The 13694-nt window shown below is 33.6% G+C and overlaps 1 protein-coding gene across 2 annotated transcripts in view; it reads left to right on the top strand.

The window, feature by feature from the left end:
• LOC140045309 (ATP-dependent RNA helicase DDX55-like) overlaps positions 1 to 13694 on the top strand; it is a 31380-nt gene that overhangs the window by 564 nt on the left and 17122 nt on the right. Inside the window, exons 1-12 of one of the 2 annotated variants that reach the window (XM_072090158.1) lie at positions 218 to 407; positions 1159 to 1209; positions 1448 to 1534; positions 1701 to 1855; positions 2523 to 2672; positions 3263 to 3410; positions 3984 to 4025; positions 4207 to 4263; positions 4586 to 4743; positions 5257 to 5349; positions 6205 to 6319; positions 6430 to 6515. In XM_072090158.1, coding sequence (XP_071946259.1) covers positions 1529 to 1534; positions 1701 to 1855; positions 2523 to 2672; positions 3263 to 3410; positions 3984 to 4025; positions 4207 to 4263; positions 4586 to 4743; positions 5257 to 5349; positions 6205 to 6319; positions 6430 to 6515 — 1010 coding nt within the window. In that variant the 5' untranslated portion in view covers positions 218 to 407; positions 1159 to 1209; positions 1448 to 1528. Of the gene's footprint in view, positions 1 to 217; positions 408 to 1158; positions 1210 to 1447; positions 1535 to 1700; positions 1856 to 2522; positions 2673 to 3262; positions 3411 to 3983; positions 4026 to 4206; positions 4264 to 4585; positions 4744 to 5256; positions 5350 to 6204; positions 6320 to 6429; positions 6516 to 13694 lie in introns of those variants that run through there. The other variant, XM_072090157.1, reaches the window with a different exon arrangement.

The following is a 13694-nucleotide window of genomic DNA, read 5'->3' as shown; positions in this document are numbered from 1 at the left end:
ATTATTAAAAATTAATACATAGGTAGCTACTAGCAAAACCGCTAGAGGGCAGCAGACATCTTTAGGGAATAGACAAGTGTGACCCTTAACCTGTTAAAAAGGGGTCAACTTGCGCATGAATTTACGAACTCTGATTGGCTATTCAGAAAAAACGAATGACTGAACGATCTTTTCCGGAAAATTCCGATGAAAAATTTGAAATTTCTTTGCCCACATGTCTTCGCGATGACATTTTATTTTGGGCTCGAAATGTTAGTAAAATCAGAAAAAATCGAAAACATGCCTAATATTTTGGGATTTTGCTTATATATTTTAGATATATTTATATTTTAACAGTGTACGCCTTTGGTTTTACATAAATATCACCTATATTGGATCACAAAAGGTTTTTAATCACCTGATGCTAGGTGAGTAAGCAATTCTAGGCCGCGAAGTGCCTGATGACGTCATCACACAGCCTGGCTGAGGTGGGGGTATTCCTCCGGGACATTCGCGCAGTCCGGGGAGAGGGTAAACATAAAATAAGTACTTTCTATCTTATTTTTGTGATTTTGACACAATTTCCAAACAAAATGTGGTATTATGCAAATATATATTTGTCACCATCAACTTTCTAATTAAAAATATGTTCATAAAATGTATTTATATGTGTTTTAGTAGTATTTTCACCCAGTGACTATTTGTGTACAAGGTCACAAACGCGGGGTGGGGATTCCTATGTAAACAAAGGATAGTGATGGTGCCAAATTTTTACACCTTATTTTATTCATAACTTTCGAAATACTCAATCAATTTTGTTGATTTAAAGTTTAAAATGCTTACGATTACATACTCTTTCAAACTGAACACTATTCAAATGCAGAAAGATAAATTGAAAAATATATGCCAGTCCCTAACATAGGCCTAGGCCTATATTACTATATTTATTATTGTTCTAATAACTTAATTATATTATGTCTATAGTATTGAAATAAAATAATTGTTATCAAAGTAAAATATTTAAAATACAAAACCCACTAAGACCTACTACACAAAATAGACTCAAAAGTCTAAAGTGCATCCAGATGTAGTGTAAGGACTACAGTGAGTAGTAGTTTATGTTATACAGTAATTACATTTTTTCATACACTGTATAAATGAATAATGTTAATTTTATAGGCGGCATCAATTCCACTTCTTATTAGCCATAAGGATGTGGCAGCTGAAGCAGTAAGTACAATAGGCATTATTTTATTATAATATTGTTATTATAATATACTTAGCTGTACCTGGTTGAAACATACTAATTACTACTGAGGATAAGGTGACATGTTTTGTAACTGCTCACCCTACCACACAATACTTGGGCTTAAAAGCTAAAGATCAGAATGAATACAGACTCACTTTTACCAGCGGCAGCATACTATGAATTAAACATTCAAACAAATTACTTCATTTTTCAAACTAGGTCACAGGAAGTGGAAAGACACTGGCTTTTTTAATACCAGTGTTAGAAATATTACTCAGAAAAGAAGAACCAATCAAGAAGATGGAGGTAACACTTTCATAATGTTTTTTGTATTTTATTGTTTTGGAAGTTTAAAACTATGGCAGAAATAATATTGTAATATTGTTTTTTATTTTCATAAACTTTTCTTGTATTTATATTGTTTTAGAAATTTAAAACTGTGGCAGAAATAAATATGGTAAATTTTTTCCAGGTTGGATGTGTGATCTTAACACCAACACGCGAACTCGCTATCCAGATCAACGAAGTGTTAGCAAACTTTCTGGCCAACCTACCTCAATTTTCTCAGATGTTGATCATTGGTGGTAATAAGCCATCGGATGATATTAGTCATTTACAGTCAAATGGGTAAGCTAGTGTTGGATATATGTGTGAGTGTAAGTGTAAAAAGAAAGTTATTGTTTTTGTTAAACAAGGAAAAAGCCTAATAAACCAAACAAATTAACCAAGACAACAGAAAAAAGTCCGTAAACGGAGTCTCACATGACCACACTGTTTCACTAACTTGTCAAGATAAGCTAGGTATTTATTCATAATGATTTGAGCATCTGACTATCCTGCCTAAAGCTGATTTTCCACTAGGCGAATTTGTTCGCGCGAATCAAACGTTTCGAAGAGAAAAAAATCGCCTACTCTCTTTCCACTACATGTGAGCGAATAGCTGCGACGTTCATGTTCCTCGCGTGGTTGCTGAGCATTTCGATTCGCATGACTGCTCATGAAAGCGTCATAGCTCATTTCCTGAGCTCTGATTGGTTGCGCAATATTTCACTTCGCAAAAAGTAGAAACAATTCGAACTAGTAAATTTCGCTGCAGCGAAAAATCAAGAAACTAGAATTTGTCGCAGAAGGGAGTATGACAGACAGAAACTCGAATACGCATGCGCAGAGCATGACGCTTTCGATTCGCGCGAACAAATTCGCCTAGTGGAAAATCAGCTTTACAAACAATAAAATGAATGTACTATCATATGTTCCAGATGAAGCATTTGTTTACTTTTTTTTTACTCGGTAGAGCAAACATCATAATTGCAACACCTGGTAGATTCGAGGACTTGTTAGAAAGACGCAAGTCATCATGTAACCTGACCGTCATGCTGAGGTCACTTGAGGTGTTGATTTTAGATGAGGCTGATAGGTTGCTTGATATGGGATTTGCAGGAAGGTAAGAGAGATAATGACCACAAAATTCAAGAGCAGATCCGAGGGGTATGAGGTTTCATAGAGGCTCTTCACCTTCCCCCACCTTTTTTTCCATCTTCCAAATTATTTCTATTGCCTGAATGAAATTAAATGGAAATAAATAACATACATCCACCCAGGTGTATAAATGGGTACCCGGTTAGATCAAAACACAACTTTGCGCTGATTACTAGCTGCATTATGGAAGCATGTTTCCATACGTGTTTGATCCAAAAAAAAAAAAAATGACTGGGGTAATAATGTTCAGTGCATTGAGAGCTTGCTTATATGTGCTATATAAGAATGAACTATTATTATTAGTTGCAGGTACACACCTAATTGGTGACAGTGGCTTATGCTGCTTTTGTGCTTTCCTGGTATCAGCTAGTCACTGTGATTTTATCTTTTCTTCTTGCATTGTATTTGTTGATTTGTATTATATTTTGTAAAATGTATCTTTTGCCTGAATAAATAATAATAATAAAAACATTAAAAATATAGTATAGTACAATGAAACTTTTATAACTAACTTTTTTTGCTATATAAAATGGTTTGTTGTATTTTTCATTTAAGTATAAACACAATCTTAAGTCACCTTCCAAAGCAGAGACGAACTGGTTTGTTTTCTGCGACACAAACTGATCAGGTTGAGTCTCTGATCAGGGCAGGTTTACGGAATCCAGTCCGTATTACTGTTAAACAGAAAGCAAATTCATTAGCTGTAAGTAATTATTTTTCGAGACTTTAAAAAAAAAAAAAAAACCATCTTATTATATTGATTGTTATTTTAGTTATCTGCCAAGTTAATAGCCTATAATAAGTAATAACCATCTTGAGTTTGTATACAAACACAATGAAACAACTATATATGTATGTACAGTATGTATGTACAGCTGCATATAAACACAGACGTCTTCTTCACCATCTCTCATAACAACAGAACTCGTGGTCACAGTCTGAAGTTCTATCGTCCTAAACTTAAAGCAAATCCCTTCCTTGAGCAGAAATAACTTTTTTTTTCAATCAGAATAATTAAGCATTTCAATTCCCCTCAGTCAACACATTTAAGTCGAGACTTGACAAATTTTTAAGACTAGATATGAAAGCAAATAGGCACTAGCCTGAACTAATTCCATCAAACATTAAGTGTAGGTCAAAAGTAGAACACCTCCTTTGTAACACCCCTATTAAGGGGCAATGTCCTGAGGCATCCCACTTTTACTGTATTATTTAGCACTTACTTTATGCGATGTCTGTACTTGTTAAAAAATGAATTTATTTGTTTTTATTTTAGAAGGAGCAAAGAACTCCGTCAACCTTAACAAATTATTATACCGTAAGTGTTTATAATCTTTACCATTTCAAATGGTAGTATTTGAAATTTAATTTCATTAAAAAGGATATTAATTATTATGCTTTAATATCAAAGTTGGCATTATATTAATAATCTTGTCAACTTTTTTCTTGTGTATAGAAACTAATGTACCCTTTAAAAAAAAACCAACTTTACTTTTTAGATTTGTGAATGTGATCAGAAAGTCAACTTTCTTGTTGGTTTTCTAAGAAAATTTAAGGTAACATTGGCTGAAATGTCTGTTCTTACTATATGCATTTTAGATAACATAATATTTATTTTTTATTTTACCTTTCTTATAATAGAGAATAACCGTCCAGATGAACAAAACAATGGCAGCTAATAGTCAGGGACCCTCTTATAAAATGTGCAACAAAAGTATAGAATGGGAAAAAGGGACTAGGCCTAGATTACAAAAGTCTTACTAGACAAATCACATTTAAATTAATTATTAAGTAAATATCAATATATTGAAGAAATTTGAAATAGAGAAAAAGTCATCCCAACCGAGATTATTAAAGAAATATGTATTTGATTTTCAGCATTTAAAACACATGGTATTCTTTAGTACATGTGCAGAGGTGGAGTATTTTGGACGAGCTTTAGGTGTTTTAGTCAAAAACACAAGCGTATTATCTTTACACGGTAAGATGAAAGGAAAAAGAGCTACAGTATTTTCAGAGTTTAGAAAGCTGGAAAGGTATATACCACAGGTTTCTTTTTATTTCTTCATCTTCAATAATCCATTACTATTCCAAGTACTGTAAGAGCTATACACATGCTACGGTTTGTTAATTAAACACATATTCTTATGCTTTCTCTACACTATCAAATTTATGTAACAAAAAAGGTGATGTGCCCATATATGGACATGATGTCATGATATCACTACCATATTTGGGCACATCACACTTTCTTTGCCAAACTAGTTTGATCGTGTAGACAGACCTTTGAACAAACTCTATGGTCATCTTGAATCTGTTCACACACTGTCTGTTCTCATACGTTTCACATGTCCTTAAACAAGCCTATTTTACAAAAACACATTATTTTATAGTTATTTGTTGATCTTCTCTAAAAAAAGAGCTACCGAGCAAGTTTAGTCAGTACCTTCAAACAGATTTTAATTATAATATACACACTATATGATATAAATTATATCATGAGGATTCTGACACCATATTATGTAATGAATTAATTGGTTTAATTTCAGTGGTATTTTGGTATGCACAGATGTGATGGCCCGTGGTGTTGATATCCCAGAAGTCAATTGGGTTTTACAGTTTGATCCACCTAACAATGCCAGGTAAAGACTGAATGATTCATTGTGATTATCTTCTATTTTGCTGTTGTCAAACAATGTATGCAATCTGTTGGTAGGTCAGTCCTACACTATTAAACTAGTTTGACAACAAAATTGTGATGTGAGTGTGGCCGAGCGGTTAAGACAGTGGAACCGTAATCCATAGCCAAAACATCGGCAAGGGTTCGAGGCTCACTCGCTCCATGGTTCTGGTGGTAGAACAAGTCTTTTCGGATAAGGACTATAAACCGTAGGTCCAGTGTACATCTGGCTCATGTGCACTTTAAAATACATCTTTCGAGACGAGTAGGGGGTTACCCCGGTGTACTAGTTCATACATACACACTGTCGTGGACAGACTTAATGGTGCCGTAGTTGGCTGCCGATGACACGATGTGACCCTTAGGGGAGAAGAATGTTGTTGACAAGATGAAACATCTAAGTCCACAGCGCCTTTGATCACTAATTGTTGCTGGAATTGGCGCTTTACAAATTCGTATAATATTATTATGTACCCAAATATGGTAGTGATATGACATCATCATGTCCATATTTGGACACATCGCATTTTTTTGTCACATAAAATTCAAAAGTTAGAAAATGTATACTGTATATGACAAAGTATAATCCCATGCTCAGGAATAAGCCCACATCATAATTTAAGCTAAATTTGGACACAAATGTTGCAATCTGAATATAATCCCATGCTCGGGTATAATCCCACTCTTTAATTTATAAAAATTTTGGAACACTTAAGTATAATCCCATCCCAAATTTTTTCCCGAAAATTCATACTTACGATTGGTAAATAGATTGGCTTTTTTAGTTAATTTTAAATATTTTTCTTTGATTTTTAAGTGCTTTTGTTCATCGTTGTGGAAGGACAGCTAGGATAGGAAACACAGGTAATGCGTTGCTCTTTCTATTACCAACAGAAGACACGTATGTGGAGTTTATTCAAATTAATCAGAAGGTACGTGATCCAGAATTTTAGAAAAGATTATTTTTATTTCATTCATAATTTATTGCAAAACAATTTTTTCTCTAAATCTTTGGAATATTAATTAAGATTATTTTTTTCAGGTTCCTCTTCAAGAATATCATGATGCTTCTGATATAGAAATGATTGATATTCTTCCAAAGTTACGCAAGATGGCAGAGCAGGATCGGTAAGTTCTCTAATAGAAACATATTTCTAAATCCTTTTATGTAATTTTGAATATTGAATCATACTATAATATTCTGTTCGCAGAAACTTTATTTCCTAAAGGCTTTTGAAACGGTTTTTTTGGGTTGAAATATCAACTTTCTATTATAAAAATACTATATAAAATGCGACATTTATATAGCGCTATTTCGTGAAGATCAGAGCGATGTTATACCTTTTCAACAATGTTCTTCTCCCCTAAGGGTCACATCGTGTCACCGGCAGCCAACTACGGCGCCAATACATCTGTCTACGACAGTGGTTCAGTTTGTGAACTCGTACACCGGGTAACCCCCTACTTGTCTCGAAAAAAAAATTGCAATCACAACTTATTAGGCTGAAAAGACTACCACCATGGCTCTGTTAATTGACCAATCATATATGCCAGTTTGAAGCCACACCCCCTACTCAGTCACACACACATCACTATGTCTGCGTTGTAGCATGTTGAGCATATTAACTAGAGCGTATAAATCACTTTCCACTGTATACAGACTGTTGAGAATTGTCAGGCCCTCTTTTTTTAATCAGTTTCTATTTTTAATTTGAAAATTACTTTTGTACGTCACACCAATCGCAATCAGTGTTTACGCAAGATCCTGAATAATGTTTTGTACTCCATAATTCATGTCTGGTATTACATAAATAATGTCTTGTACTCAATAATTAATGTCTTGTGAAAAACGGTGCGTAGGCCTATATTGCATTTTCAGAAAACATCCAGTTTTCAAATGTATCTTTTAGATGACTAGTGGGTTAGAAGGGACAACACTAGTAGACCAAATCAAGTACCGGGAAATTACCTGGTACTTTCACAATTCCTGATCTTAGAAGTTAATATTAATTATTAATATTGTAATCAATACGTGAAATGGTATTGTAATTATCAAAATTGAACTACAGTCAGCATTGCAAAATTGCAAAATTGCAAAATCTTCTCACAGTCAGTTTTTTTATTTATCGGGTTATGCGGGAATTGGGTCACCAGGTCCAATGTTTTTAGTGTTAAGCAACACAATCCTGAGACAGTGTCAGGTGGGCAGTTTGACAGGGGGTGGTGTTCTAAAGCGTGCTCAACTTGCATGGAAATTTTACAAATAGCAAAAGGTTTAATGCTTGCATGCTTTTGATTTTCATGAGAAATACTAATTGCTCTTTTTTGAGATAATACTACCAACATTGTTTCCTGTACTATTTTCATAAACTCTCTCAGTCCTTGTGTGAATCTGAATTAGAGCCTGGTCGGACTTTACAATTTACACATGCAATGGTTGCATGTGCTGTAAATGTTGAGTTAAACTAGCTGTATCAAAAACCCAATTTTTCAAATACACCTTAAACCGCAACCTACCGTACTAATGTAAAAAGATGCATTAAATATGCTTGATAGTTTACATGTGTAAATTTGTTGTAGTCTGAACAGTTCGTCTGGTTATTCCTAAGAGTAATTTAGGTTACACATAAGTGAGTTTAAAGTCTGAACACAACCTTAGTAGTGGGGAATATTTCTCTCTGATGCACATTTTCCCTAAGAAAATATACTACTACTACTCATTCTCTAATTTTCTAAAATATATACAATATAGTTGAATAAATTTGTTCGTTGCATTGTTTGGGTAAGGATTGTGATCCCTTGAACACGAGATGTTTTTTGTTTTTTTAATATTTATTATAGAGAAGAAAATAAGAAAAATTTGAAAATTTAAAAAAAAATTGAAAATTTTCGTTCTAACCTTTATCTCATGTAAGAAGTAAAAATCCTTTTAAAAGCTTTTCTAAATGACCTTAAGATAGACAGTGTTAAATGTTTATTTCATGTTTTATGTAGATCAAATATTCTATAAGTTTTTCTAATCAGCTTACTCTCACCTACGTCACTGTTTTAATATCTCATATATATCTAAAATGGGATTGATTATATTGCATCTGAAAACCAAACAATATAAAATGAATTTTTGTCCTAAAATTCAAAATTTAGCCATAGCCTTTGGAAGGTCCAGGTGTAGGCAATTTTGCTCTTAGTAGCCCACAAAAAAAAAAGTCAAACACTTCAATCCTTGTTTAGCGATGGTCGCCACCCTAACAGAAAACAAAATTATGGATTCTCCCCTGATGATTGAGATTGGTAAAATGTGTTTTTATAGACAAATATATTCTAATAAAACAACACTACTGTAAAATTGAATACAATCATCATCAAAATAATTTCATTGTCTGTTTCCTATAGTATAAACCTAAAGTATACATTTCAATTATGGATAATGTAATTTTACACAAAACCCCCTCTTTGTCATTTATTATTATCCGAAGGGTGTGTACAATACATATTCCATTCTATTTCTACCAATTTCAATGAAAAATTAATTTTTTTAAAGAAAATCATAATGATAATTCAAGGATTAAGTAACAATGAATAATGCAGTGCTATTGGATTATAAGTGTGGGCTGACTTGCCACTAGCATTTATTTAAAACTATTTCAATGTGAATAGTAACATTCAAGGACTTGATATCGTTTATCTAAATTGATTAACAGAATATTGTTCGATTTCCTTCTGTGTAGTAAATGTGTCACAGTTCATATATTTTTTGTGCAGTACAAGTATAATTAGCTTGGATGCCTTCTGGATAAGTGACGCTTTTCACATATTCATCTGTAATTAACATTATATGCCTTGAAACCATACTTTAAAGTCTGTTTTATGTATAAACAAGATTGCTATGGTTTGTAGCCATTGTATAATAGTTGTTGAGTACCTATACTGGTGTTGAGGATATTTTGTAGTGCTAATGTGAATGTCATCGTCTAAGATATTTAAATACTCATTAATGGTAGCTGTGAGATGTTCAACACAAATTAAGGATTTCTGAATTTGGAAAGCTACTTTATCAAGCTTATTAACTTCTACAGGTTGTAGCAGAATTTCATAAAGGGTAAGCCAAGATAATTGAATGCTTCAAGAGAACATGTTTTGCTAATACCAAATGTACAAAAGTGTTGTAGGAGAAACTTGATTTAATGGTATCATTTGGCCAGCAGTTTTGAGAAATTTGATTTATAGCGTATAAGGAGGGTTGTAAGGTTTCAACCTGACCACTTTTTCACAGAGGACGTTGACAACCCAGTGGCTTGAACAGAGATTATTCCCATTTCTTGCGACAACCACACAACTTTTTTCCTTGTGACTACATAACTGATAAAGTGAAGGTTATCATACCTGCTTTTATTGTGGCCAAGGTTCAACATTAATTGATACTATTGAAGATCAAAATGGATGAAAATGGCACGGAACTTAATGACACAATCCCAGATTCAAATAAATTTGGTACACATGCTTACTACTTTTTTTCTGGAACAATTGGAACGGTAACGTTCATCGGGAACTCCATCTTCCTAGCGGCGCTCCTAAAGACCAAGTCATTACAAGTCAAGACCAATATTTTAGTTGGTAACTTAGCAGTTGTGGACATTGTCACCAGTTTCTTGGTCATTCTCAGCAGTATTTTATACTACTATCAATCGTTTATTGTCTCAATTCAAGTTTCAATGATATGGTTGTGTATTTTGAATTTATCTCCTTTTACAATTCTTGTAATCGCAGTAGACAGATTTTTGGCTGTTGTTCATTCGCCCTTGACATATAAACAATATCCAAGACCTTGGAAATATGTACTTGTGGTTACTGCTATGTGGACATTTACACTTATCTTGGTATGTGGTTCAATTGTTGCTGGACAATTGGGTAACGGAGCAGTCTATAAGGGCATTTTTATTATAATGACAATTTTTGTTGTTATTGGCGCAATCAGTTTATCCACTGTTGCATATTTATACAGGAAGATTTTTAAAGCTCTCATTAGAAATAAGACACAGACAACGACTAGTCAGGTTTCAGAAGGGGGCAGATGTAGTGAAAAAAGAAAGTTAAAACTTGTCGTTTCATTTACAATACGGCTTGTAATTACATATTTACTTTGGCTGCCTTTTTTAATCGGCAAATCAGTGAAGTTATTTCTAAAGAAAGATTTATTTTTTAATGACAGTGACATAAGTGAAGATATTATCTGTGACATTATTCCTTGTGGGATATCGCTTACTGCGATTTGGTTGATTGTTGACGGCACTATCAATCCATGGATTTACTGGACTAGACACGTTAAGTATCGTGTGGCTATGAAGTCTGTCTTGCTTTTCAGAAAGAAACCATCAACTATTAATGACGTATCATCTTCAACAGAAAAACGGTAAACACAGTAATGAAAAAATGTCTAAACTGAACCCTGGATCAATATTATACAGCTGGTAACACCTCGCGTTCTACATTTACAACAAATCGTTTATAGAAGCCAGGTTTGTGAATGCCACTGCGTCTTGATGCATCACAGATTTTTACATCAACTAATGTAGAGACATGACCGTGATTGGTGATACGACAAAACTTTCATTTGAAATACTAGACATTTAGAAGGTTATCTTTGAACCCTTTCCATTTTAACGCCACGGATCACCATACAACTTGTGTTAGATAAATATATCTAATTTTTTTAGTCTGAAAGTAGCCTTAGTATATGTTTTTGTGGATGGAATAACTCTTGTAGGCGTATGATTGAAGAAAAAAAACATAAACTTCTTTCACACTTACTTACATTTTCAGGATTGCACCGTTCAGTTTCTTATATGACTTTCCATCATTGAACAAAGTAGAACTGTCTTTCGCTTTGTGAAATGGAACAATGTGAATTATACCTTAAGGACATCCTCTCTGAAAAATAGAAATGTAACATTGTCATAAATATATTACTGTATTATATAATGCATGTTTCTGTGAAATTTTTTCCATCAAGTGTTTGCATTGATTTTATTTCCTATATTGATTTCATAATTACTGATATAAGTTACACAGACGAGCGGTAACGGTAATAAAAATATAGAATCTATGACCATTTACACACAACGCCTAGCAGACAGGCGGTTTCTGCCCAGTATCAGATTCTATGTGGGACAACCTACGTGGTTTTCCACTTTCCATTTACTGCTCGTCTGTGTAAATTGGCCTTAATAAGCTTTTGCTTTGCGTTGCGCTACGCTCGACTTTAGTTGTCGTCTAGACCCACCAAAACTGTGTTAAGGAATGGAAACAGGAAGCACATCTCAATATCCCCCCCCCCCACCCCTCTCAAGGGCACAATGAATTAACATGATGACGTAACTATAGTTCCAAGGTCATCGTAAATCAAAGACTCCCTATGATGATACATATTTACCACACATCAAGAAACTATTGTTATTTGACTATGTTATACCACCATGCAGGTACTAATAGTTTAATTTATAATCAATACTGCAATCTGTCATGAGCAAGAACAATTATTATTACTTACACGAAGTTGTTTAAAACCAATACAATATTAAGTACAATACAATTTTTTTTTAGTATATATAGGTGAATAGAGTAGGTTATACCAATTTGAAAGTTATTGATTAAATGATATAATAAGTATAACCAAAGTACAATGTTGTGCTCTAGTTTTCTTTATATATGATGATTATTGCTCTTACTATGGTACATCTGTGTCTTGACATCTAAAAAACATCGGAGGTTAAAATACAGAATTACGTTTTGAGATGGATGTAAATACAACTGATCCGAGTGACCTTGGAACCACTGTCTATTATTGTGCATCGGTAATGACAGCAATGGTAACGTTTATCGGGAACTCCATCTTCCTAGCAGCGCTCCTAAAGACCAAGTCATTACAAGTCAAGACCAATATTTTAGTTGGTAACTTAGCAGTTGTGGACATTGTCACCAGTTTCTTGGTCATTCTGAGCAGTATTTTATACTACTATCAACCGTTTATTGTCTCAACTCAAGTTTCAATGATATGGTTGTGTATTTTGAATTTATCTCCTTTTACAATTCTTGTAATCGCAGTAGACAGATTTTTGGCTGTTGTTCATTCGCCCTTGACATATAAACAATATCCAAGACCCTGGAAATATGTACTTGTGGTTACTGCTATGTGGACATTTACACTTATCTTGGTATGTGGTTCAATTGTTGCTGGACAATTGGGTAACGGAGCAGTCTATAAGGCCATTTTTATTATAATGGCAATTTTTGTTGCTGTTGGCGCAATCAGTTTATTCGCTGTTGCGGTTTTATACAGCAGGATTTTTAAAACTCTCATTAGACATAAATCACAAATTACAAAGAATAAATCTGGAGAGAGTGGCAGATGGAGTAAGAAGAGAAACTTCAAACTTGTTGTTTCATTTACAATACGCCTTGTGATTACATATTTACTTTGGCTGCCTTTTTTAATTGGTAAATCTATTAAGTTATTTCGTAACAAGGATCTATTCAACAGTGATGTAAGTGAAGATATTATCTGTGACATTATTCCTTGTGAGGTATCGCTTACTGCGATTTGGTTGATTGTTGACGGCACTATCAATCCATGGATTTACTGGACTAGACACATTAAGTATCGTGTGGCTATGAAGTCAGTTTTATACCTTAAAAGCTCAAGAGTCGGTCATGACACAGTCACTTGATAAAAATTGTATGTTTTAAATTATTTTTTATTATTTTATAACAAATTCAATTGTAAATAGAACAGTGATTATTTTGAATAGTTTTGCACAACCTATGCTGAAAACTGCAGAACTTATTCAACTTTAGCATTTATTCAACTTCAGCACTTATTCACCTGCAGCACTTACTCAACTGCAGAACTTACTCAACTTCAGAACTTATTCAACTTCAACACTTATTCAACTTTAGAACTTATTCAACTGCAGAACTTTTTTAACTGCAAGACTTATTCAACTTTAGCACTTATTCAACTGCAGAACTTCTTTACCTGCATAATTTTGATGGCAGAACTTATTCACCTGCAGAACCTATTCAACTGCAGAACTTATTCACCTGCAGAATGTATTCAACTGCTGAACTTATTTAACTGCAGAACTTATTCACCTGCAGAACCTATTTAACTGCAGAACTTACTCACCTGCAGAATGTATTCAACTGCTGAACTTATTTAACTGCAGAACTTTTCAACTTTAGAACTCATTCAACTGTAGCACTTATTAAACTACTTTGCTCAATAATTAATTTTGAAATATGATGACAGTT

This window comes from Antedon mediterranea, chromosome 3 (genome assembly GCF_964355755.1).
Source record: "Antedon mediterranea chromosome 3, ecAntMedi1.1, whole genome shotgun sequence".
Taxonomy (NCBI): domain Eukaryota; kingdom Metazoa; phylum Echinodermata; class Crinoidea; order Comatulida; family Antedonidae; genus Antedon; species Antedon mediterranea.
Note: the sequence above shows the minus strand (reverse complement) of the source record. Positions and strands in the feature narration are given on the sequence as shown.